The sequence below is a fragment of the Neodiprion lecontei genome, chromosome 1 (genome assembly GCF_021901455.1).
Source record: "Neodiprion lecontei isolate iyNeoLeco1 chromosome 1, iyNeoLeco1.1, whole genome shotgun sequence".
Classification (NCBI taxonomy): Eukaryota; Metazoa; Arthropoda; class Insecta; order Hymenoptera; family Diprionidae; genus Neodiprion; species Neodiprion lecontei.
Window position 1 is genome coordinate 7,655,122 of NC_060260.1, and position 27,396 is coordinate 7,682,517.

General features: G+C 40.3%; 1 protein-coding gene across 3 annotated transcripts in view; it reads left to right on the forward strand.

The window, feature by feature from the left end:
* LOC107225972 (acetylcholinesterase) overlaps positions 1–27,396 on the forward strand; it is a 122,004-nt gene that overhangs the window by 45,970 nt on the left and 48,638 nt on the right. For all 3 annotated transcript variants that reach the window (XM_046729998.1, XM_046729999.1, XM_046729997.1), the window contains one exon: positions 20,358–20,500. In XM_046729998.1, coding sequence (XP_046585954.1) covers positions 20,358–20,500 — 143 coding nt within the window. The remainder of the gene's footprint in view (positions 1–20,357; positions 20,501–27,396) is intronic.

Genomic DNA, 27,396 nt, shown 5'->3' on the forward strand with positions numbered 1-27,396 from the left:
AAGTCGAAGGGAAGTTGGATGAAGACAGATCGCGTGGGCGGAGCAAGATCGCGGTTTTTCCATTAGATCTTATCGATTTCTCCGATTTCACGGTGACTCCGGTATCGCAGCATCCCTTTACGGGAATTAACCGCTGTGATGTAGTCAATTAGAAAGCGTCGAGATCGGTTTCATTGGTTTTGAAACTTATAATTAAACGATCGCGTTACAACGGCCCGTTAATATTCCTGGTTGGCTCTAATCTCTGATGACGTAATATTATTGGAGCTTATCTAACCGGTCGGATCTTTGCCGAACCGAAGAACGAGATGGCCGCAATATTGACTTTCCAACTCTTTTTAAATTCCGATTTATCACTTTTAAAAATCGTTTTTAGAAAATTCTGCGCATTCGTTTCTCCCGCTCAGTTATCTTACCATTTTCAACGAACTTTTGACCGTATCTGTATAGATTCACATTCGCCACGTGTACACAAATTGTTAATAAATAATAATACCAAAAGGAAACGGCTCGAGAATTTTCTTTTTCTATTCGGAACGAATTAAGTCCATAAATCTTTTATGAATCTACGTTTCGTTATGATTTCAATCGTAATTGAATCATCGCACGCGGAATCTTATACATCACAGCGCAATATGTATGCGTTAGATGTATACGGAAGTTATTACTTCGAAACCCGCTGCAGGGATTCTGCTGAAAATCAATTTCTCGGTTCTCTGAATTATTTTACACATTCATCTCGCTTCGCAGAATCTTTTTCTCCATTTCTCTCTTTCTCCGAAGATTCGCGTTGCAGCCACGTCTCCCAGCCGTGATAACAATTTCAATTCTTGGATAGTAAAATACTATTGGATTATTATTAAAATGTGATTCGATGACGTGTCGCAGGTATTGATTTTTATACGATCCAAACGCTCGATCAATAATAAACTTTTTATAGAAATTTACCTACATTCGTGCTTGAGCATCGATGTTTTATCAATTGTTACCCGTCTCTTCCGCAGCACGTACATCCTTTTACTCAGATTGTGAAAAAATATGGGATGAAATTTATCATCGCTGGAACAAATCTGCTGCATCTGCCTCAATTCACGTAATCCGTATCGATAAATTAGGTTTAATACGGTGAGACTTTTCAATGTAGAAGACTAATACGTAAAGATTTGTCGTATGAATTGGCTTTCATAAATTTCCGCATCGATATAATAGTAACCGTTAGCGACAGTGACGGTAAATATTAATTTTTTTACCCAAACAACCCTATTTCAATATTTTTATCGTTCGAGAGGATCGAGTGCGAAATAAATTTCCTCTATTCCTCATCGATCGAAGCTCGAGACCATCTCAGGGCGAAAGTGGCTCCGGTTTTTTTCTTCCTCGCCCGTTTCGCATCGGATAAATTATTAAACTCCGGTTTATTTCATTTCCTCCCCGCATTTTGGCCCCTTCGTTATTATTGCATAAGAGTCAGTCGAGGGTCCAAAATGCTGAGAATTTTCGGGTCTGCCTAAAACCAGCGAACGCCGGTGGGTGAAGCACAAGACGTTGTAACAGCGAATATATTCGGGATTGGCAGAGGATTTTTTTTCGAAAGCAAGGAAGAGATAAAAAAATAAAACTCTTCGAGTGGCGGAAACCTCCTCTACAGTCTCCTCTTTTACTCCGTCGCAAAATCCTCGAGCTGAACACGTTCCGATCGGTACTAGTTTGCATAATATTTCTATGGTGACACCGTCGCGATGTAGCTGGTTATATATTCTCTTTTTGAAGTGTAGGTAGGTACATAGGCACGTATACGCGTACAAGGTATACGTCTACACGCTTGTACAATACGCGTGTACAATATATACATATATTCACGAATGAAAATCGCCACCCCGAGTATATGCATAAATAATGTAGTGGGAATATAGCGCACCCTGACATCGATTCGGCATTCCCTATTTCGTACACCCGTGTGTGTGTGTGTGTGTGTGTGTGCGTAGACTGTACACAACGTCACACGTCTACCTGGTGGGCGAAAGCCTTCGGTAGTGCGCGGCGCACGATTTTGCCTACAGAATATGCATATTTATACTCTCCTGGCCTAAAGACTCGCATCCCGATGGTTACTTCACAGCATTTACGCGAACGCGTAAGTTGCGTTTATTTTAGACGCGGCGGGGTTGAGGTTCCAAATTTTAAAAGTTTCGAAAGCGCCAAATTAAGTATGTTTTTGTGGCGAAACTTGAAGTAAAGACATAGAACATGAAAGTTTCGAACGGTCAGAAAACCCGACGGTCAAAGTTCCGAAAGGGCGAAAATTTGAAAATCTGAAACATCGAAATTCCAAATGATCGAAGATTTTCAGTTCTGTAAATTTCTGGATTCATCAAATTTCACCACTTTGATCTTTCTTTGTTTTAGATTTTCCATATTTATACGATCGGAATCCCGGTAATTCTGATTTTCGGTTTTTTCGATTTTTCACACCCGCTCGTTTTAATTTTCGAAATTCGACTCTACCGAAACTCTATTTTTTGCAATTTCGCTGCATCGTAACTCGAGTTTTCGGAATCTTGCATATCGGAACTTTGTTGTCTCTTCAAAGTTTGATTTCTTTGCTTCAAGCTTCGCTACCAAATGATTCGGAATCAGGCGCTTTCCGAACTTTTCCCATCCTGTTACATTTCACTATTTGACTATCGTCATCATCGTTATTATTACTCTCTGAACCTCTTATACTATGATGATTTTTTCAATAGAGAATAAAATTACTCTCCGCCTGTAAGAATTGACGCGGAGTATGAAAATAAGTGCGGAAAACGACGGCACAGATTACACCGCGTGTTCCATTTCCTGTAGGCACGAAAATCCGGCCGACCTTTCCTATTAGTTACGGGCCAAGAGAGGAGCAAGTGATTGTGAGTAATTGCTGGGCACAGCCCCTAGCTGTTAGGGCTAAGCGAGTATCTATTCCGGAGGTGAACGGGACGCGTCGAGTGTGTATTTCGTTTGAGCTCGGCCCCACCGAGTATCGGAAATGAACGGTGATTTGTTAGCCATGTTTTCCACGGGTCAATAGACTCCCTCCATTATGGGCTCGGTTCAGGCCTGCGTTTTTTTACCCCTTTCCTACCCCTTTTGTTCCTCGTTATTCGTCGTATTTTCATCCCCGATGGAACGCGGCGATGCTCGCCAAAATTTATAATACTAGTGTATTAATTAATATGCTCTCAGAATTCTTGCGTATCGTTATTATCGTCAATTTTTTTTATGGAAACGAGTATTCCGAAAAAGTGAAAAAGATTTTCTCTCAATTTCCTGCTGGCAGTAAATTTTCAATATGTACTTACTGGAGGAAAAAAAAAAAATTTACGAGCGAAATGTCTCGACGGTAACCGCAGTCCAACAAAGCGCATTGGTCAGGAGGTGAATTTGCAGGCATTGCGATGCTGGAGAAGCAATAACGCCTCGACGGCCTGGCGCCAGGAGTTAGAACCTCGGCAGTCTCGATCGAGTAACTCCTTCGCAAAACAATAATAACCCCTGTAAAGTTGCGAAGTAGTTCAAAGTGCTCGGTCGATTCTGCTCCGACAAGGATGATCTCCGTTTTCATGCTCGATTTAGTCAAAAATTCAAATCGATACGCGAAGTGAAGAAAGAATAGCAAAAAATAATAATAACGAATGATTAATACTCGTCAATTTAAGAATAATTACTGCTCGATTACCTCGAATTTTTTTCTTTTCTTATCTTTTTTGTTTTTTTTTTCTTTTTAACGCCATGAATACAACAAAAGCCGTTCAATTTTAATTATAATCATACATACAGTTTATTTTGTTCCTTAATGAATATTTTATTAAACGTCTGAGATAAATTTTTGTCTCACAAGCTACTCGGTTATAGTCACACGAAATACTTCACATGCTAATTTATCATACCAGTTATAATTGCTCAACTTACCGGTTGATTGAGAAACACATTTAGACGTTATGGTAAATTTTACACGCCATTCTCGTTGGTCGGATCTTTGTTGTTAGATCTTTTGACAACTTTTTCATCCGTTTCTCATTCGATATTTGCTTGAGACGATTCGTAATCGAGTAATTTATCGAAACTGGATAAACGTTAAAAAAGCTGATCAAGGATATGATCTTTCCCAACTTGTTGCAACTCCTGAACTTTCTCTACTGAAATTAGCAGTTTTCTAATTTTTCCGAGGCGAGAACCTCGTCGTAAATTTCATCTCAACCGATCAGAATATCTTATCACTTGCCGAGCTCTGCTTTAAGAATTTTTTAAATGCTTTTATCAATCGTTCGACCGCATAAACCCTACGCCGATAATTATCATCGTTTAAAAAAATTCATTACCTTAAAACGAAATGAGACAATAGGACGGGCACGATTGTCGCGCAATTATAGGAGGAGGGGGATATATTTTAATAATTTTAATCGAGTGTCGTGCGACTCGGCGATTAAGTGGTTGCTGAATCGTATTAACGATCATCGCCGCGGGTTCAGAACTCGTGCTGCCGGAGCTATATCCACATTTGTACGTAGGGTGAAATTCATTAAAGGTTATAATAAAGTTTTAGTGTGCCTAAGTATCGTTCTCTGCCATGCTGCAGATGGTTATCATTAGGCAATAAATTTCGCCCGTTTAATATCGCCCGATATTGTAGGTGTATTATAATCCACCTTCGGGAAACTTTATTTTATATCCGTAATTATGGTAGGACTTTACTCGAATCATGCCTGCACATTTATACGCACCGCAATTCCGCCCCCCCCCCCTGCACCTCAACTCGCCGGTTCGGCTCATTACCGGAAAACACGAATTCCAATTATTCAAATTGCCCGCCCGCCCATGCGTGTTCATATAAATCGTCCGGCGCACAATACTTTCGCCTCACTTGCCGCCCCGTTGTCATTTCGCGTTTCGTTTCACACTCATTGTCAGCTATAACCGCAGAACCGCGAAACCGCGCGTTTTAAAATCGATACGGGTCGCACTGAACTCGATACCGAAATCAAATTAATTCTTGCTCTACCGACTGGCGAAAATTCCTCGTGAAAGCGGGATTTTCTATTTTGAAAAAACTTTCACCAATCGTCGTGAAAAGAGGCAAACTGGGAGATTATTGTTCGCTTGAACAAATAATTGGCAAATTTTATCACATTTTATCACGCAGGCCAATATTTATACAGTTGAAAAAAGTTCGTTAAATTTCTCAACGCTTTGACATCTTACAAAAATGATGTAAAGTAAAACAAGTTTCACTTGGTGTGTAATTTGTATTTGCTGCGTCGTTTTCTTGTTCACGATCTTAATGATGCTGAAAATTCATATATACACACACACACATATATATATACACTATGTATCCGCGAATAAGTCTCGGTATTTTATATTCCTTATATACCCGTTGTACAAGGTTTATTTCGGATAAATTAACGAGCACGAAGTTTCCACCTTGCACCTTCAGTTTGGCGGGGCTTCCGGAAATTAGTATTAAAAATACGGTCGAACAAAAGGAGGAGGAAGCGGGGAGAGAAAATAAAACGTCGAGTGGGTAAACGGTAGCAAAAAAGAGAATATCGTATAACAGCCCTGCAGCTGCGTACGACAATCGAGAGTAATTGGTTTCACTTTCACCGTGTCTCGTTCTCGTGGTTTCTCTCTTTTTTCATCCCTCCTCCAATCCTGGTATGAAAAACAAAAATATATCGCGAAAATTCTTCGTTCACCCCCGTTTAAGTATATAATAATCGCGACTCATTGGAAAATAAATTTCCCGAACATATTTCATCCGGATAAAGTGACGCTTTCCAAGAGAAGTAACAAAAAACTAAAAGAAAAAAAACCAATAAGCTGTAAAGAAAAATTGAGAAAGCCACCCTTTGATGCGGTTTCATCCGCCCTTACTCCTCGGCTCGATGCCGCTGCCGCCTGGATCAAGGATTAAACTTACCCGTGTGGTTAAGAGGCAGGGTGCATGACGATGTAGGCTAAGGGGTGCGGGAGTAGGAAGGACGGCGGCGTCGAGGCGCCGTAATTAGGCGATACTCGTTGCATGCATCTCGAACCTTGCCAGGGTGGATATTCTCGTCGTTTTGCCGTTGAACGCCAGCGTCGTGATTTTTTTTCCCCTCGGGAAAGCGAGATGAAATTATTTAAAAAAATTGGCGAGCTTCGCTGCAATTATTTTTTATTTTCCTTTTACCCCCCCTCAAGCAATTATTACCAGCGTCAATTTCAAGTTTTCTCTTTTCTCTCTCTCTCTCTCTCTCTCTCAGTTTGAAGATACATTATTTTTATTTTTTTTTTATTTTTCATCGGGTCTTAATCAAATCCCATCGGTGTGGTTGTTGCTGCAGGAGCGACGCTTCAGTGAACGACAAAGTAATTGATAAAAAAATTGAAAGACACAGCTGGTGCGGTACGTATACGGTACAAGAGAAAACTGGTTTCCGTCTTTAATAGAGTTTCAACTCTCCGGAGGGATCTTCGGAGATGAGAAATTTCCAGTTGACTGTACTTTCTACGGTTTATGTTCCTGTACAACACATTACAGGGTCTAAACTCGGTTTTGTTGCTGTCGTTGCTATTGTTGCTGTTGGAACAGCGATTCGTCGCTTTCTTTTACTCACACAGGTATCTTGTATTTACATACTCTTTCGCATCGTGCTTCGAAAGGGTTCGTATATTGTATTGCTTGAAAGGAATTAAGTGGTACGTACGGGGCGTAATTCTGCCGAAAGTATATAATATACCGTACGTGATAGATTGGCGTAAAATGATTAGCGAAATAAATTGGGATCCGTGGTATCTACGCGTAAGAAATTTCCTCAGGAAGAACGTATTTTTTGCACCGGAAATCTTTCCGCCCGTAGCCTGTATGCTTTTTATTTTCATCTGGCACTCGATCACGGAATTTCGCGTTATATTACGATACAAACAGGAAGCGAAAAACATCTCACGGGAAGTATTATTACAAAAGTTTGGAATATCGTTCCGTTTTTTTTTTTTTTTTTTGTTTTTTGTTTTTTTATTTTTATTAACGCTTTTTTGCTTTTTCTATCCCTTCTATATTACCTCCTCCTGCCTCCCGTTTTTAGTTTGGTTTTCTCAGCACGCCTTCCTAAGTCGGCCGCGTCTCAATTCGGGAAAATAAAGTTTTCTCTTCTCGCGTTGGACCCCCAAAGCCCTTTTCGACGTCTTTCGCGGACCTCCGTTGAATGCGGATTCATCCGGCAACCGACTTCCGGAATTTCATCCACCCTCGGATCTGTATGCGATATGTTACGTGGAATCATGTGATACGATCTATAGACGATGAACGAATTGTGACGCGATGTTTGTCATTCTATTATGCAGGTATGTCAACGAAAGTGATGAAACTTGATTTTTTTTCCCGCAAATCAGGAACCGGGACTAGACGGCAGTTAATATTGCGCTCGCTAAGTTAAACCCTAGCGATATAGATTCATAATTTCATGGTAATTTAGAGGAAAATTATTCAACTTGACTGTGAAATCAACTTGGCAATTAAAGTACGTGCTTTTGTATTAAACGTTTCGCCGTGACGATAAGCTTGAGACGCTTGGGAAGGGCGGATAAAATGTGTGTGAGAAAAAAAATTTTTAAAAGAAAAAAAAAATAAGGTATAAGGGAAAGGTAATGAGAGTAGATTTTCATTGCTCTTCGTTAACTCTGCAATCCCTCTTGCGGAAGGAGACAGAAAATGTCGTGAAAAAATCTTGACATTTAAATGAGAGAATTAGTGAAAAATGTGAGAAAAAAAATGTTACGACGAACCGAAGAAGTGAAAAGTGAAAAAGAAAATTACGCCGTTTTTCTTACTTACGTTCTTTTTTTTGCATTTTCTTTCGCGTTTCATTAATCCGCTATTGATTTATTTCGAGCCATTTGTCCTGCCGCAGGTGGGAAATATCGCTTGGACTATTTTAAGCCGTTCAAATCATCCGATTTATTAGACACGACGCAATTATTAAACCGTTATACGAGTTTTACAAGGCTGGTGCAGGTGCCGAGATCTGGCGAATGATAAAGTAAGGCCAAGTGGACTTCGCGTCTCGCAGTTTCAACTCCCTGGTTGTAATCGAGTGAACGTGAAGACAAAGGGGTACGGTTGTAATTCCGAATTTGAGAAATCTTGGAAAACACGAAATTCTCAATTTTTTAGTGGCGAAACTCAAAGAATTCGAATCTTTGTTGTTTCTTCAAAGTTTGACTTCTTTACTTCAAGCTTCGCCGACAAATAATTCGGAATCAGGTCCCAGGAGGTGTCGCTTTTGTAATCACCGCCCGATGTTTGCGCTTTCGATGATTTGAAACAAATATTGACAGCACCTGCAAGCACTCCTGCTTCCGCGCCGATTAAAAAATTGACCAACCAATGCGGGGTAAGTGCGTTAATCAGTCGGCAAAGTTTGTCCGCGATCCCGGTAATCAAGCCGTGGTATAATTAGCTGTCGGAGAGTTGCAGGTCGCGTTGTTCAAAGGATTGGACCGACCTGTACAGACTCTGTGCCAATTTACATATGGCACAATAGCCGGCTCGGATGCCTCCGCATCGACTGCGAGACGGGTAAATAGCGGTGAGAGATCGGGGGATGCAATTTTGACCCTCAGATTCGGAGTCTGGTTTCCGGTTCTGCAGCCGGAGACGTCACATTGAACGCAGACGTATTGAAAATCGGTTTTTCATCTCGCTCCTAATTTAACGGTTCGGCAAAGACGCGCCTCGTTGCGTCACCTGATCGCTTCTCGTTTTCACGTTCGATTTACTTGCATTTGTATTCAAGCCGAGGAGACGATGCGAGACCCTATCATTTCCTAATTATCCACTCAAACATGGCGCCGTCGGTCCATCCCTCTTTCATGTAATTTTACGACTCCCTCGTCGATTCTGATGACGCGACTATTTACGCATCGACTTAATTGTTCGGGGACCGAATCGTATCTTTTGCTCAATATCCGTGAGTTCAGAAGAGAAAGAGAGAGAGAGAGAGAGAGAGGGAGGAACGGAGGGAGGAAAAACGTGGAAACCATTTTTTGACAGCAACGATTTACGAGAACTTTCGTTAACTTTTCTCTCGTAAATCAAGTGAAATTCTTCGATTTTCAGTTCGGGAATTACGAGTAAGCCGATAAAAATGATGAAATTAAGCTGCTGTATTCGATTATAAGCTTTTTCAGACAGGACAATATTATCTCGCTACGAAAACCCGGACAGAATCGAATAATTTCGTTTACTTTAGAATCCAGTCAGAGAATGATTGTTTCGTATAAAAATATCGAGGGATCTTAATTTTTATCATCGAAGCGAAAAGCTCCCCAATTTTGATTAGCTTTCAGCAATGCGTCGTAATTATCATGCACGGTGTTGATGTTATGCGATACTTACGACCTTCCGCGAACACGTTGACGATGTATTTAGCTGATCGTCCTTCGTCGATATATTTCCTCAAGTGATCCCGCGTATATAGGGTACGTGCCACAGCCGCAAAGAGGATCGGGTTTATGTGTTTCGGCTCTCCCTGGATACCCCCTGTATCCACTACTCAGTCTCTTTGACCGATCATGCATCACGCACGATCGGAGCATCCGTCAGACTCTTCAACTTAAAGTTGCGGGACCAGAACTTGAGATCAACGTTTTAAAGGAGAGGATAAAGGCCTCGTAGCCGAACTTTAATAAAAGGAGGAATATATCTCCTTGACGTGGGCAAAAATTTGAACCCACGAATCAGATTTGATATTAAATTTCAACAAATCGCATTATCGTTACTTTTCTTTTTTTCATTTTTCTCCTTTCTTGGACTGCACACTTGACAATTTATTTCACCGTCAGTTTTGGTTACGGTAAATTCGAATTAAACTTGATAAAAGTTGTCTTACTTACTCGTGTAACGGTTGACAAACTGTAGTTACAACGAATTTCAAATTTCTATAAGCTATTCTAACACTGTGCGTATACGTAGGTACAATATTCAAGTTGACAACAGTTAACCCAGTTTGAAATGTTAATAACTATAACGGCGGTGAAACATTTCCCCGGATCACGATGAACGTTTGCAAGTTTTAATCGCCATCATCGATTTTCAAAGGGTTGCCAGACTGACGCAGCAAACTTCGCAACGTTAACCGTCTGCAGACGTAACTTGGTGCCACCCTGCAATTTACGGCTTTAATTAATAATATATTCCCCGGCAGACGATTTACGAGCAATCGCTACTTTCGTAATATCATCTATTAATTTCAGCCAGGGTCAGACGTAGTCTATATAATGTTTCAAACATACAGCGAGACGCTTGTTTAACGGTCGCCATATTTGTCCAACTTTTTCCTTCCATGTGTTTTTTTATATTTCTTTCTTTTTTTTTTATCTCTTGCTGAAAAAAGAAAACAGTTTTTGTTTCGTTTCTGCAACAGCTCCTCGCACCCTTTTTTTTTTTGTAATACAGGGACGTATAACGGACGGAAAACTCGAAGGTAGATCAGCATAACGATGCGATTCACGAAAAGTTGCGCACCCGGCGACTCGCCCTCAGTGTGGAAGCCATCCCCGAGGCGAAGCGCTCATGCATCACGCATGATGCCCGACTACGTTATAATAATTCTGGCAACGCGGTGAATAAACTCACAACAGCTTCTTGCAGACTCTGTCGGTTGAAAAAAAAAAAAAATTTATTCAGTTTACCAGCTCTTCGATTCCCAAAAGGCAAAGTTTGACAGAGTAATCAACACTAGCGATTTATAAATTGAAATTAGAACCAGATGATCAGAGAGTTTGTTGAAATTGTTATTTCGATTGTGAAAACAGTTTGCAGTGGAGGCTTTCAATTATTTATCCATTTGCGTACAATTATTTATCCTCTTGCTTTACCGTAGCTGCAGCGGTTTAAAGGATAAATGAAAATTTTTCCACTCACAGAGTTCAGCTCGACGCAGGTAATACGGCACAGACGGAAAATAGTTTACTCCAGTTTTAAACAAATTAATTTTCGTAACGGAAAAACCGACCATAGCGGGAATTAAAATGTGCACAACGCGTTGTCACGAGATTGCAGAAGTTTCACTAATTTGTTATTTTAAAAGTTTGAATTATTACCATATTTCATTGTTATTTTCTTCCCTCACAATTCACGCCTCGATTAATTTCATCCAATTCAACGATTCGATCTTTCCGCAAAAATTTTCACCGCTCCCCAAAATGAGATTTGGGATTCGCAAAGCGTCTACGATTATTACGATTCCCCGATATAAATCCATAGCTCAGCTTTTCCCACGTTATCTACCTATTAATGGCGCCCTTTGCTACGCCCACGGTGAAACGGCAAGAAATATAAAGGCCCTTTCGTACGCCGACCACGCGCCGAGTTCTTCCCAATCTCTTTATCTAAAGAGGTCTCTCTTATCCCATTCTCGCAGACCTGCCCGGTACAAAACGTTCCCCAGGCGGCCTTAATAGTCATTGAGTTTGTCCCGTGTTCTCAGGTGTTGATGATGAGTAAAAAAAAAAATAACCGGGAAAAATTTGGACGAAATATCGCCATTGGTAGAGAGAGCAAATACAAATACAAATGAGCAAGTATACAGAGAACGCAAACTTACAATTAACTTAACTTGTTAGATGTAGAGTCTCGGGGGTAATTTCACTTTATGATATTTGAACTACGTGTAATTATTGGGAGAGAAATAGAGAGGGGTAGATGTATATATATAGTTAAATACAGTTTATTATGCCCATTGCAACGTTTGACAAAAAATCACGAGTCACGAGTAAAGCAGAAACAGAAAATAAAAAGAGGTGAAACTAAATGTAGAAGTATGAATAGAGGCAAAATAGAATGATAACACAGAGGAAGATGACAAGTATGAATAGAATAAAGCAGAGCTAAAGCATAATAGAAGAGAAGTAAATAAGTAAATAAATAAATTGAAAAAAAAAATAAAAATTAATAGATGAATAAGTAAAAATAGACGAATACGTCGGTGAGTTATCAAGTGAGTGAAAAAATGAGTAAAAGAAAGAACAAGTGAGTGCATCGGTAAACAAATGAAACCAAATAAAACTAAATAAAATAAAACTAGTCAAGAGAGAGAGAGAGAGGTTGATTGATTTTTTATTCATGCCTTGATTACATCTTGAGGCAATGAATTATAAACAGTGAAAACAATACAAAATTGAAATGTCATGGAAAAAACAGGATACCTACAATTTCAAATCGACTAACTTTTTATTAATAATAATTAATGACGGTACAATTAGCTATGCTAACAATAATTGGTTATAGATAAAGAGTAGAACGTACATATTCAAAGAAAATTAGACACGAAACTAATAATTATTACAATACCAGAAATAATAAATAAATTAGGATTAAATAATTGTAGACAAACAATAAGTGACCGGCTGCACATTGTATAACCTTATGTAATATGGTAGAGAGAGAGAGAGAGAAACTTCAAATTCATTTCGCCTGGTAAATTTTGACAAATTTTGCTTCGCTGCTTTACAGTGTAATTCGTCTTCTCAACTTGCTCGCAATTTTTTACTTCGGATGATCGACGACAGTCTCTTTTCTCTTCTCGAGACAATATTATTGAAATTACCTACCGCTATCCGAGCTCTCCTTTTCTGCACGAAGGCGCGTTACATTCGCCCCAAGTTCTCTTTCTCTCTCACTCTCGCTCTCTCTCTCTCTCTCTATCTCTCTCTCGCCCGATTCGACGCGGAGCTTGCAAGTCGGCCGTCGGTCCGGGGTTCCAATTTACCGAATCGACTCTCGCCCCAGCTAAAAGCCAGCTCTATCTTACACCTCGAATGTATCATGTGTATACATAATATATGTATGCCCGTATACCTATATCGCATAACGGCAGACAGTCTGTAAGGCGTGTAATTTGTCAGGCGGAAGACGATATTTCGCGGCAAATGTATCGAGGAAGAGACAGATTTTCCATCGGTATGTGATATACAAGAGAAAGAGGGCTTCCTTTCTCTGAGGCTTTATACAAAGGTATTGATTGATATTATACCGAGACACCTGCGCGACGATCGACTTTCGTAACACATCGACTTGCAAACAATCCTTTCGTCCCTCAATGTTTTAATAAAATATTTCTCACGACAAGAGTAAGAGAAAACAAAAAAAAAAAAAAAACAGCGACAACAACAAAAGTTAAACAAATACGGCCAACCCCGGTTTTTACACCCACTTCCGTCACCTGACTCTCGCTTTCTAATAATCCATCATTGCGATTTAGCTACGCGGTTATGACGCTGAAACGAAATCTGCGGGCACGTCAAAACTTTCAAATTTCAGCCCCATTACCCCCGTTTCAATGCCCAAAGAAGGGAACGTGAGGAATTCGTTTCTCGCTTGTGTACGAGAACTGGGAAATTTCAATATCAATACTTTTTCCAATCAAAATTGGAAATTAATACACAATTATTACCTTCTCGACGTGTCCTAATTATTTTTATGGATTTCGCGAGTCCGATGAAGGGAAAATAATATACTTTTACGATAAATACTGCGCGTTATTATTATTATTGATTCGAGGCTCCTCATTTACGCAGTAGAATCGTCGATTAAATTTACTTTGAATTAGGTTAATCGGAACGACCTTGAATCGACGGTGTAATTCAGCCTTTACTGGATTATACGGAGAAATGAAACGTGTTGTCGGAGCCATCGGTGTGTTTATTCAAAAATTTATTTCCCCCCGTGCGGACCGCGGTGAAACATTTTCACGATAATTACTCGGGGTAAAATTTTTCGTCCGAGTTTGTTTGCCCTGTGCAAATATGCTGGATATATAATTGAACCGGCTTGCAGGAGGGGCCGACAGCTGGGGGAATGATAATCTAATTTCAAGCGAAATGAAAAAAGGAAGAAGAAAAAAACCGTATTAAAGAGTAGAATAAAGAGAGTGAAAAAAATAAATAAATAAAAAATCGTCATCCCTCATTCTTCCACACCTGCAGCGAACTCGTACATCGCAGTTTTCGCAGCTGAATAGGCGGAATGAAAAATAAAGGAATAAAAAACCGAGGTGCGAGAGAATCAGCACTCCGCCTTAGGGATGCGAGATTAATGTCGGAGCAGGTATGTTCGTTTTCGATAAAACTTGGAGAGTGCGGCACACTCAAAGGGCGCGGGATGCAATTGCAATAAAATTCACTGGGTTCGAGGCAGCCAACAAGTTGCCGGTGCTGAATCGATAGACTCGACGGGAACCAGCGGCAGTAGCCGTAGAATTAGCACCCGGGCTCGAGTAACGCGTTTCATCCAGCCCGGGGCGTCGTAGGAGAAAAATGGGGAACCAACCGCAAGCCCCGGGCATTGTGATGTACCAGCTTTGTAATTGAGTTCTTTTTCCCGCGTACCATCTCCGCGACTTCGCATTTTTCCCTCCTGTAATAAAATACGTGTCGAACAAAGTTTTCAGTGCTCTGATTTTCTCTTCGTCATTCGATTCCAGTTTTCAGTTGTCTGATTTTCTTTTTGCGATGTTATTGAAACAAAGAAAAATGTTCTATTCTTTTTTTTTTTTTGCCATCCCAACGCATCGACCGATTTTTCGGAAACTTTTTTCGCACCGAACTGGAAGAGTAAACTCTTTGGCTTTGCTTTTGAAAATTCGAAAGAATATCCATTTCTAGCCTAGATACATGATTTATAGAAACACGAGTTTTTAAAAAATTCCTGGAAGGTTGAGAAAAATTATTGTTAAAGAATGTTCAACCTGATTTCAGTCGTAAATTAAGATTCAAAGTTTTATTTTGGTCGATTAGAAATTCTAATATATTCTTTTCACGTGACACGAAACGTTTCTTGTTATATTAGAGACAAAACTTGCGGTTCGAGGTAAACATTCTGTTTCCGGGACATTATAAAGAAAGTCCAGTATCGATAAAGTCAGTTTTAAGCGATGTAGAAAACTCAAGCAAAGATTGATAAGCATCGAGTAAACGATCTCAATATTTCAGCCAACAGTTAATCGGAATTCAATCAGAATTCAATTAGGAACGAGAAATTACCAGGCAGATGAAACGAACATCTACGAGGTTTCCGAGACGATCTTACGGCTGTCTTTTTTTTTTTAATTGGCGAATTATCCAACGCATCACATTTGCAATCGTGGGAGAGAATTATTCACTGATCTGTGAAACTTGAATTTACATGGCCTATTTATTCTCTTGTTCTTCGGTGAAACTTTGTTGACGGCAGCATTTCTGCCCTGCTGTTTCATTTCGTCATTAATATGGCGAGAAACTTTTCGTGTCGTGTAGACAAAATCTATGAGAACTACTAAGATGACAGAATCAAACTTCAAATCACAATTTATAGTGGATATTAAGTTCATCATTCTCTATTGATCATTTTTTTTTCATCCTTTCAGTGACCTTTTCAAAAGCCGTTCTTCCAGTGCGTGTATCTCTGTAAGAAATAGAGATTTTTCGGATCTTGAAACGTGAAACGAAAGAGTCATTCTTCTAATTTCGTGCAACGAAAAGTTTTTGAAAATCGGTCAACGCATTCGGATTTTATTCACGTTTTTAAATCGTTCCGTTTTTTTGTTTTGCCCACCCTGTATACGTACGTTTATGAAAAAAATTAAACCGCTGAAAACGAACTAAGAACACTCGCAGTTTATGAAAATTGATTTAAAAAAAGTCATATCCGAAGATGCAAAGATACTTTGAATATTATATTATGCGATTCTTCTTTGTTTCAACTAATTTATTTTTTTCAACAAGCGATGAAATTATTCAATGTTTATACGTGTATATGGCGGTGAAGTTTCGAGAAATCAGCCCGGAGGGCTAAGAAATTTGACTCAATCGAGTTGAAACGGGTCGTTTCCATGTACAAACATTTTTTTGACTGTTCACGTTTCGGTTGTTCGTTTGTTACCGAAGACGCGATCCGAGGTCGAGTTGCGCCCGTGGAATAACATTATTCGGAATTTGTTACGAGTGTAACGGGGAGAGGCTATTAGGTGGGTAAAAAACACGGAAAAGTATTACGAAGTTGGGTAAACAAAATGAGAAAAGTACACGTCGTACGTAGAGAAGAAAAAGTTGAATTTTGTTTATCTCATTTCTGTGTCTTGTATTTATTCTGTACATTTTCAGTTTATTTCGTTTATTATTCGAATACCGTGTAATTGTATTTCCAACGACGTATCCGACGAGATGTACTTGAGGGCAAGGTATACGCGATTTGACGGAAAACGAGGGGGACGATGCAAAAAAGAGAAAATGAAATAAAATGGAAGAACCAGAAGAATAATGGAGGGGAAAAAAGTTGCAGCGTTGAAATAGCCGTCGGGTAATTGAAATGCCTCGGTTGATCGCTGAAAGCTAAGTCAATTTAAGTTGAAACCTTTTGTACGTCAATAAAGTAACGAAGTGAAAGAGAGAGGCTCACACTCTACGGTTACGATGGCACGGCTTACTCAACGGTGCACACAGCACGGACATGCGGTGAAGTATAAAGCCGGTCCATAACTTTCCTGAAAGGCAACGCGACCCCCGTATGCAAATAGTTTACTTGCTGGATAGTTAAATAATAGCCCCAACTAGACTGCTCGCCCGTGCAATGCGGCCATTTTATTACTTATGCATGTACGTTGCGTACCTTATAGTGAGTTTAAACTTGGACGAAACAATTCCCGTTGGAAGTAAATTTCTATAACGTTTCGGATGGCTTTATTCGCGGGAAAATCGAATCGTCGCTGAACTCCTTGAAGCAATTCATGCGCGAGGAATCAAAGCGTCGAAGACTCTGCAGCGCCAAAACTAATAGAGTGGATTGATTATCTCAGTTATCGTTGAGAACGAAGGGATAGAAGAACAGAGAAATCTTTTCCACGGTAGCAGAAGCGATTTTTCTTAATCTTGAATAGCTTCGCGGGGAGCTTAATTGTCGGAGCTTGTTACGATTCGAGAGAAATGTCGAAGCGAGAAACATTCACTTAAGAGACACTAAATGTACGGGTGAAATTTCTTTCGCTCGAGATGATTATACACCGCAAGCAGTTAGTCTCGTCGTACTCGACACGTGGTAAAAGTCGGTGACATTAATGTGGAACAACTGTTTCAATCAGGCGTCAATGAATCAAAGCGCATTATTTTTCTAGGCTTGAAGAAGAAATATGTCGTTCGGATACGGTCGGGGTAAAAATATTGCGGACGATGCAGCGGCTGCAAAAACTTATTGCTTATTGTTTATCTCGCAAAAGCTCGGCAGCGCAAGCACTTTCATCTCCGTAATGACTTTTTCCACTCGCTAGTAGCCGCGGGATGAGACTGTGAAATATATTGTTCGTCGTAAAAAAGTTTTACCATTCGCTACGTAAAGCGGCAGGACTCACTTTCCCCGGTTTCTAAACGGGTTCACATAATTCTGGTACACGCTTTTGTTGTACATATAAACATGCGCTTTGAGCTTTATCATCTCTCGCGTCGAAACTTGTCGTACTCATAAATTTCGGCACGGGGTCGTTTAACCCTTCGGTAAAATATCACACGGACGTGAAAGTCGACGAGCAGATTAGTTACGACGCGTCGGAGACTTTGAAGAACCGGGAAAGAAGAAACGCTTTACTCGTGGAATTTCATTCCGCAAGATGGAAGATCCGAGGTTTCGGTTGCGGTTGCTGCGGCTGAGCCCGATACTTGAATAATATCCCTGATTAATCCACTAATTACTCGGGCAATTACTATTGATAATCCTTGCGGAATGGAATCCTAGAGGAAACAGTTACACGGGGATTGCGTTACCGAAATAACATTTCCCGAATGTTGCGCTGCAGCTCCCGAGCTTGGCAATTTGGAGGGAAACATTTTCAATTAGCATAGCATATTCGTGATTTTTCCAATTTCTCACAACTGCGCTTACAGTTTCGAAGGGGCGAGCCAAATTCCGAATTTTTTGGTCGTGAAACTTGAAGTAATGAAATAAAAGTTTCGAACGGTCCGAAACCCGACGCTCAAGCTTCCGAAAATGTGTAAAATTCCGAATGATCGAAGATCTTTACTTCTGTGAATTTCTTGCTTGGTAAAGTTTCACCACTTTGATCATTTTTGTTTTGGATTTTCGATACTTTTACGTTCGGAATCCTGTTCGTTCAGATTTTCGGTTCTTCTGATTACTTTACACCCACTCGTTCAGTAAACTACATACTGGGTGAGTATATTTCAATGTTCGGAATTTTACTATCCTTTTCGTAACTTTGCTCAATCGTAACTTGAATCATCGAAATCTTGCATTTCGGAACTTTGATCCGTCTGGTATCGGATCATTCGAAACTTTGTTGTTTCTTCAAAGTTTGGTTTCTCATCTTCAAGTTTCGACACCAGATAATTCGTAATCAGGTGCTTTCGGAACTTTTCAAATTCGGAACTCGAACCCCGCCCCGTTTCGATGTATCTCGGTAAGCACGGAAAGCTCGTTCGTCACATAGACAAGTTGGAATTTCATACGGAATACCCGATGACGGTCAATCGTATTAAATTATCGGCCGAACATCATGCGCATGTTACATTTACGCAATATCAGAACTGCGACGTCTGATCGTACAGTGATTATAACGATTCGCTATTCGGTCGGCATTTCGGTTTATGCCCGCGTCGACGATCCAACCGACGCGTTAATACCTACTCGAGGTAACGATCACGGATCGTGGATTAATCGTCACGGCTTGTGAACTTTGTCGGCGTTTTGCTCGCGCCGCGGGGCTCAAGAATTATTTGCAACCTGCACGCGGATGCGGACGTGAAATTGTCGCAAGCTTTTCTCGCCGTGTGTTTTCGTCCGGCATCCTTTTCCTGATTAGGTGTACGATGTCTTCCGAGTTACGTACTGTACACCGAAGAGCAAGTAACAAGAACTGTACCGGGCAGACGCAGCAATTGAAGCTTCTGTTACCATTAGCAACTTGATACTGACGTAAATACCGAGTACAGCGAAAGTGTGTTTTTCCGAATAATTCACGGCCCGAATTAACACCGTAAATGAGAGAGGAAATCGAAACGTAGAAGGCGAAGAGAGGATAACAACGCGGCGAGGCAACGTTTGTAACCTTTCGCCGAAATATTCAACGCTGGGTTTTACGGTGTAATTATTCGCTCGAGGGTCCCGAAAGCTGAAATCATATTGTTTCGCCGATTCTCTCGGCAGATAATTTCGGGGCTTGCACGATTCCGGTTGTGAGACAGTGAATTTGGCCTCGTTGCCTACGAGTCAAAATTTTAATTAAATGAAAAGAGAAAAATCTTTTCAAAATTGTCGCCTTGTGAAAGCGCAAGAGCGTGTTGCACGAAATCGCTAAATTTTTCTTTCCTCCCCCTTGTAATCTAATCTCGCTGATCGATGGACTCCGGGACGCGTATAGGGATTGATAACGGAAACTCGGGCTCTTCATGTAGCGTGTGACTAAAGGGCCGTCTGTCACGCGGTGTGAAAAAGTGGGTAAAATAATGACAAGGTGAAAAGGGGGAGGTGAAGGAAAAAACAGAAATACATACATAAGCGTGATTGCGAGGCTTACGTATAAATGGCGAAGATAAGGCTAAGCGCGAGCATTCGTTATCTCTGCTTGCGAAATGTGGCAGAAAAGTTGGACGTCTTCTTCTTCTTCTTCTTCATCCTTTTCTTCATTTTCTTACCCATCTTCTTGCTTCTTGTTGTGGTTTTTCTTCTCCGTTTTCTTTTACTTTTTTTTTTCAATTTTTTCTGTTTTTTTTTTCTTACTCGCTGCAACCGCCAGACGTTTTCCCCGGGCAGGATGAATATTTTCTAAGAGGTCTACCACGCCATGTTGAACATCGTGAACATCGTGCCGCGCTCTCGGGATTCAGACGTACCTAAATTACCGAGGAACGGTAATCGAGCGATAAAAACACCGACGAGCACGTATGTCTCGGAGAGAAAGAAAGAAAAAAAAAAAAAAAAACAACGTCGAGTTTTCTATCCAAAGTTCGTCACGTATGCCGGTTAGACTCTTGCGTTGCGTCTCGAGACCTTAAAGCCGAAAATCGAGATCTTTGAACCAGATTGTTATCCCTGGGAAAAATTTCTTCAACCTTCCCGAGCTACGTGGGTAATTTTACGCCGTTTGAAATCTGATAACCCAACGCGTCAAAGTATGTTTCAACAAAAACCTGACAAAAAATGACTTAATTATTCTACAATTCTTTCGTTCGTTCTCTCGAATCTTTGGCCGTGTATCTCTTCTACATTATGTATAATTATTACTCTTGTTGATGTGCTTTCGAACTTTGTCAAAACCTCGATTGATTATTTTAGCGAAAGTTTTTTTCGGTTTCAGGAACCTATTTCATACTGTACGACTTTATCGATTACTTCGAAAAGGACGGACCGAGTTTTCTGCAGCGTGACAAATTTCTCGACATCATCAATACCATCTTTAAAAATATGTCGACTCTCGAACGAGACGCGATCACCTTTCAAGTAAGTATTACGAAAATTATTTCTAGTATTTTCAAAGTTCAAAGCAATATTTGCACTAAGATTCGAGATGCGAGAGACGTGTGAATTTCACACCTTATAAATATCGAATCGATTATCATCGAGTCGAAGTGGATTCACCGCTGCCGAGTGTGAAAATGTTAAAAAAATGACGAGAAAGCTCGTTCTATTTCAGCTGCGATGGCTATTAAAGCGATAGGGAGCTTTCGAAGCAGCGCCACGGAGTCTCGCTAACAAACCGTCAGCCGATCTCAATCTAATAACTGATTGAGACAAAAATTATGCACCCCAACTCCTCGACTCCTCGGAGGTGGCGAACCTCGGTTTAATTCTTAAAACCGAGCGCGTTTCGCGCTTTCGATGTCGGAGCGAGAGGCTGAGGGCTTCATCAGGGGATGAATTCCCAACAGACCGTGGTCCTGTACAAACAAAACAATACCTTGTGTGCCGACGTTAAATCTTATCCAACCGAGAATCTACCCGGGGCTTGAATTACGTGACGTGGCAAAGCGAGCGCTGCTCATTCGTTGGTCTACTGAACTTCGTTCAACTTTTTTCTATGAAATATGTAGCTACTGGATAAAACGCGAGCTTTCAATAAAGTTGTCCCGGTAAATGTTACAGCTGCTCGACCTTCGGTCCGTGGATTTTATACGTCAGGCTGAACACTGTCTCGTGTCTGACTTTTGTCTTTCTGAATCGTGCGCTGTTGTGCATTTTATACACCGCTTATAAGGCACTTTCGTAAGAATTTAGTTCAAAAAGTACGAGCGTTTTCAAATTTTTTATTTTTTTTTCTTTATCTTCAATACGCGGACGTTAGAAGGGCACTGTCGGATTTTTACACACGGTTAGTGCAAGATTGTACGAAGTTTCGTTTTGTTTTTTATTGAAAAATATCAAATGAAAACGAACCTACTGTTATTACAATAAAACAGAAAAAAAAAAATTAATCTACTCTTCCGATTAAGTTGAAATTTGGACAGATCTTTGATTCCAACAGTTTCTGTAGAATGACCGGATGATTTTGAAAAATTTTTATTCGTTTGTTAATGAGAAACGATTAAAGTCGTTTTCTTTCGTCAAAAATCGTATCTTTTATTAACCGGCTCACCATTTTTACGCTTTGAAATTTTTTTCAAAAGTATCCGGTTATTCTACATAAAATGTTATAATCTAGATTCTGTACAAATCTCAAGTTAATCGGACGAATAAACTTTGAAATTTGATCCACACTGTTTTGGAAAACAGGTTCGTGTACGAACAATAGCTTATTTTGTCAATTGATATTATTCGATAGAAAAAAAAAAACAATGAAACTTCATAAAACCTTTTACTAACCGTGTGCAAAAATCCGACCTTGTCCTTCTAATCCCCATAATACTCACGGTAAAAAAAATGTCGAAAATCGAAGTGCTTGTTAGACCGGATTCGTACGCCATGCGCCAGTGTCTTAAGATTGTACACGAAACATCGGCAGAGTCGCGAAAGTCGAGGAATAATTTACTACGCGAATAATTCGTAATCCGTCAATCTTTCAGCATGAATTTCTGCTACTTTCATATCGTTATTGTTATACATAAATTTATGCATAAATTAAACCAGATATAGAAAAGGCACAGCCTTCCACCGTATTTCGGACCAGTGAATAAAAGCTCACAATCAGTTCCGCAAGAGAGTCTTGAAAAATATCTTTCCTTCTCTCTTTTTCAATAAGCTCGCCTCGACTCTCTCAGTATTCGCAATCGGAATTATTTTCGTGCTTCGAAACTGTGCAGCTAGCGGTACACGGTTTTTCTTTTTTCTCCTTCCCTTTTGTAGTCTGTTTATTTTAATTTTGAAAAATAACGAAGCTCCGGACCCAGTTGAGCGTATTCGTTGCCAATTAATTCGAATTCCCCAGCCACCATTTTTTTGCTTCTCGCGCGGCTCGCATTGGTTTTATTCTTCAATTATTTTTTTTCCCCTAACTCTTCTCCGCTGCAAACGAGTCGCCTTCGGCTGAAAGAAGACAGTGGAAAATGGGACTGGAGGATGAAAAATAAAAAAGAAAAATTATTTATGCATGAGAAAAAATTTAAAAAAAAAGAAAAAAAAAACAACATCTTTCCGAGCCAAAGTTTGACATATTTTTGTAAACAACGACGAGATGACTGCAGCTAAGGGAAGGGGGGGGGAAGAACCGCAACAAAGGAACCGTTAAAAGTGATTTTACGGAAAGGTGGCCCACATTCGCATGGATGCCTTCCAGCCGGCGAACTCGTTCAGGAAAACACAAAAGCGGAGCTTTCCGGCTCTTCCTTCTAGCTATGAGTATTGTATGGGTATACGTACGTACAATGTGTGTATTTTTACTTGAGACAACAAAACCGCTAGGAAATACCATCCTAGCTTCAAGTTTTACCTCCGATTTCCATTCCGCGGATTATACTTGCTGAACACAGAAATTGGAGTAATAATGCCATGAAATATGAAATATTATGTGGGAAAACTCGAACATTTTGAAAATTTACAGCTCGTTAACAACTTCGACTCCTGGCTGGAAATTTTCAGCGTTGTTTGGGGATAGAATGAAGTATTTTCCCTGAAAATTTCAAGCGATTTCGAGTTGACAGAAAAAATTTACAGCTATCTGAAAACAGCGATTTTTCAGAAATCAGTTGGTTTTGCGAGGCCGTATATAGAAAGGAACGTTGTGATTAATAATAATTCGTGTAGGTAGTGATAAAGTATACCCAGACGAAAAATTTGAGCCGTCGATTGGCCGTCTACTTGGAAAATTCTTGACTTGGCAGCGTTTCAAAGTTATGCGAAATTTTGCTAAAATAGTAGTCCATGAAAAGGGTCCCAATTGAACTGGATTTTGCTTTGGAGTAAAAGACTATATTTTTCCGCAAAACACAAGGTCAGAGAAGGGAAATGCCGTTTGATTCGAGTCTTTAAGTCCCATAGAGCTCCCATGAAAAAATCGTGAAAATAACTAAAAAATTGAATTATTAAAAACTTCAAAAATTTCTATAGCTACCAGATTTTCTTATATTAAGCTCAAATTTGGAGAATCGTCTTTTTTTATAACCTACTTTCTTGAAAAAATCAGCAGCCGAATCGCTGACCCAAGCCCGCAGGCTGCGGTCGAAAAGTATTGGACGTACCCATATACTCGTACACACACACGAGGGACAAGAATCTGGAACGCTATAGTATATTCAATCCTGGAAAGCCCGATGAAGCTTCTTCGCATACGATATCAAGAATAGAATCAAAGGATCTATGATAGATTTGGGATTTTTATTAAAGATACCAGGCACGGGGTTTGATAACAAATCATTGCAGTTTTAATATTGGAATAAAGTATTCCCGGGAAGGCTGGGATTCGGGTCGCGAAAGCGCAAATGTCAATCGGTGGATTTTAATATTCGATAAATGTCACACGTAGGAAAAATAATTCCGGAATGTATCGATCGGTGCGATACAGCTTCTGCGAAATTTATTATACACGTGTAAGGTACGTTATACGTACATTCGGTTACGAATTTTGCGATCATATTACCCGGATGAAAACCGAAAATAGAAAATAATCGAAGCTTAGCTTAGCCTAGAGCGTGACTCCGTTTTTTCCATCGTTCTATTGAGAAATTGAAATGAAAAAACTGTGATATCTGCAAAATTACGATTTTTAAATGAATAAACTAACTTCTGTATTCAGTGTGTTAACGCAAATTTACAGCGAATTATTCTACCGCGTGAGAATTTTTCGAGATTTTCGAGAAAAAAAAATGTCATTCAAGTTCCTTGGTGCAATAATAAAATATCATTTTTTCAACCTGTCCTTGGAATACCGTTTTTAGCAAATGGAGACGCGACATTATTCAGAGTATGTTTGCCGATATTTATATTGCATGAGAGACAAAAGTAACGTTTCATCCGCAAGCAGAGGTTCCGCTAATCGTAAGAGCAGAATGTAATTAATTTATAGCTGACCGTCGCCTAAATAAATTTTTTATTCATTAAAAAACAAAATAACAGGATGAAGGATTAGGATAGGTTTTATTTTGTGTCACAGACGTCCGTACATTTTTTTTTTTCAAATCGGTTACGTTGATCGGAGAATTTAGAAAATATATATGGCGAGAAATTGTATGAAATGTCGTATATTTCGAATCTATCCAAGTATTTTCTTATCATTTTCGATTACTCAGCGTTCGCGCCCCGGAAGATATATATTTGCTCGTTCAATATTATCTTTTCGTTAACTTTTCAATTGAAAATTATGCGGCGAGAGAGGGAATTTGCAAGCTTTTATGTTAAATCATCTCTCACCTCGGCTGTTTAACTCGGTAAAAATCGTTTCGGTTATCCACAAGGTTACAACGTGATTGGCAAAAATTAAAAAACACCAACGAGTCGCTCGCGTATCTAAAAACAAGTGTAGTGCAAGCATAATGCGATAAATGTGAAACGTTGTGTGTAACGCCTGCGCGATTTGTCAAGATTTAGAACCAGCCCGATCCATCATTCGAACAAAAACGTTGTGTGCCATTTAATCGTTCAACACGAGTAAGTGTAATTCCTTCGCATTAAGATCGGCGGTGATTATGCGTAACAACTAACGGGTTAGAAAGGTTGAATGCCCGCTTTTTTTATTGCTGCGTTTCTCTCTATCTCTCTCGATAATACACGGTGATACGCATAAATGTTTCACCCTCGAAGCTATCGCGTTGTATTTTACACCGTGTATACCAACACCTCGATTTTACCCCTTGAATAAACTACGAGGGCTCAGCATAAGGTCATCGGTATTTTGATCCCCGAATTTTGCCATTTGCAAAAATCAATCACGAAACGCGAGATAATTTGATTGTTATTTCTATACTTCGTCATTCTTTCGTCGCGAGAAACTGCTGAACGTAAATGAGTTTGGAAAATGAAATTGTCGTTTCGACGATTACATGAAAAAGATTTATCGTGCGTATCGAATGTCTTACGCCCCGTTCACACGAGTCCATCCGGCATTATGGGAAACAGAAGGGACGACGGCAGGGTAACTCGACGAAGAATGCCGGTCTAATCTACCCGCAGGTATACAGATTGGGGGCGAAAATATAGGGCTGTAGAACTAACTCGGCTTTATTGTGTTGGATACCCGGTTCTGCTAAGACCGGAGTGATGAATGGAGCCGCCCTTAAATTCTACTTCCGGGATAAACTTTACCGGCCAGCCGTTCTGCCTACATCGGTTACAGCCTGCAGCAAATTCCGGTCTATTTTCAGTTCCACTTGTACGTTCATTGCCACGGGATTTAGAGTAAAATTGGTGAAAATTATCGCTACAACGAGTCTGAAACTAGATCTGCAATTCCGAGCCGGGAAAGTCGACGAAGAACGAAACGAAACGAAACGAAACGAGACTAAACTCAACGAAACGGTATTAGTCCTGAGCCGGATTGATTGATTGATTGCGAAAGCGGGTTTTCCTCCCAAAGGAAAAAAGCGAAGAAGAGATTATTCGACTGGTTTTAAAGACTGAGCGGAGATTTGAAATGCGAATGGGGTTCGTCAATTTTTTTTCTCCCCTGAAACAGGGTTCTCCGTACCTATTTCGTCTACATCCCTAAAAATTTCTAAGGATGTAGATCGACTTAGGTACGCGTTGTGTCTTCTCCCGACTGAATAATGCATGCGAATTTAAGTGCTCTTCCGATGTAACTGCCACCCGGATGTATACTTATCGCTCGAATCATTTTTTACCACGAGAATTTTGTCACTTTTTTATTTTCCACCGATAAAAAAGAGAAAACACGCTGAATATACGTCTAACAGCCCATCATTTTTTACTCCAGTTTGTAAAATGTCGCGTTTTGCATGCATCACCGAACATCCTTCTCTCCGAGAACGAAGCCGCGTTTTTCACGCTATAGCCGCCAGAGACGACGGTGCTTTATCGTCTCGAAAGCTCCGCCGGGTCGTGCCGCAGTCAATTATCAGGATCCGTTAAGAATCAGGGGAGTAGAGGAAGAGAATATATTGCGGGACGATTGGCACGTGTTTAATTAAACGCGTTGCGAAAAGGTGCAGAAAGCCGAGCTCTACTCGTTAGAGGTTACGAACTTTCCCCCCTAATTTACCTGCCGTTCATTCTCCGCGTGTTTTCTCGAAGGTATAAGGTATAAGGTATAAGGTGTCAAGAAACCGCCCCGCTCGTCTTTCCTCGAATTTAAATTTCAGAATTACGCATTCCGGAGCTTCGAGGCTTCCGAAATTCACCGCGAACCGTTATCAACGTCGTCTCACCGTCTCGTTTAATCCCGTCAATGATCGTCTGCGGTGACGGCTTACTGTTCTCAACGTATACCCAACTCCGAATACCAAATCATTTGGTTCTCGTTTCTGCTCGATATATACGGAAATACACACGCGTGTCATGCACGCCTTTCGCGTGACACAGATTGCCGGTGTTCTTATCTCGAAAGAAAGCGAACGTATATGCACTCGTGCAATTTTCTTTCCTCGCTCGGTGCAAAACCCCGCCTGCAGAACCGAACATTACGGTTTTTCTGCTTTTCTTTTCCTTGTCCTTTTTTATTTTTTTTTTTTTTTTTCTGTTCCCCGTTTAGTTTGTTTCCATTTTTTTTCCCCCCCACGCGACGGTGAAACAAATTTCTTCTTTCCCGCTTTGGATCATGCTCGCGGAATACTGGAATGAGGAATAATATTGTTGAGAGGAAAAATGGGGAAAAGGACGGGGTATTTTGCAGGGAATGGAGGGGAGGGCGGGGAATGGAGCCAAGTCATCAGCATAAACCAATCTCCGATCGAGATTGAATACACAAAGTCCCCTGCGCCTGATCCTACTCTTCTCGAACGTCTTTCCCATCGACT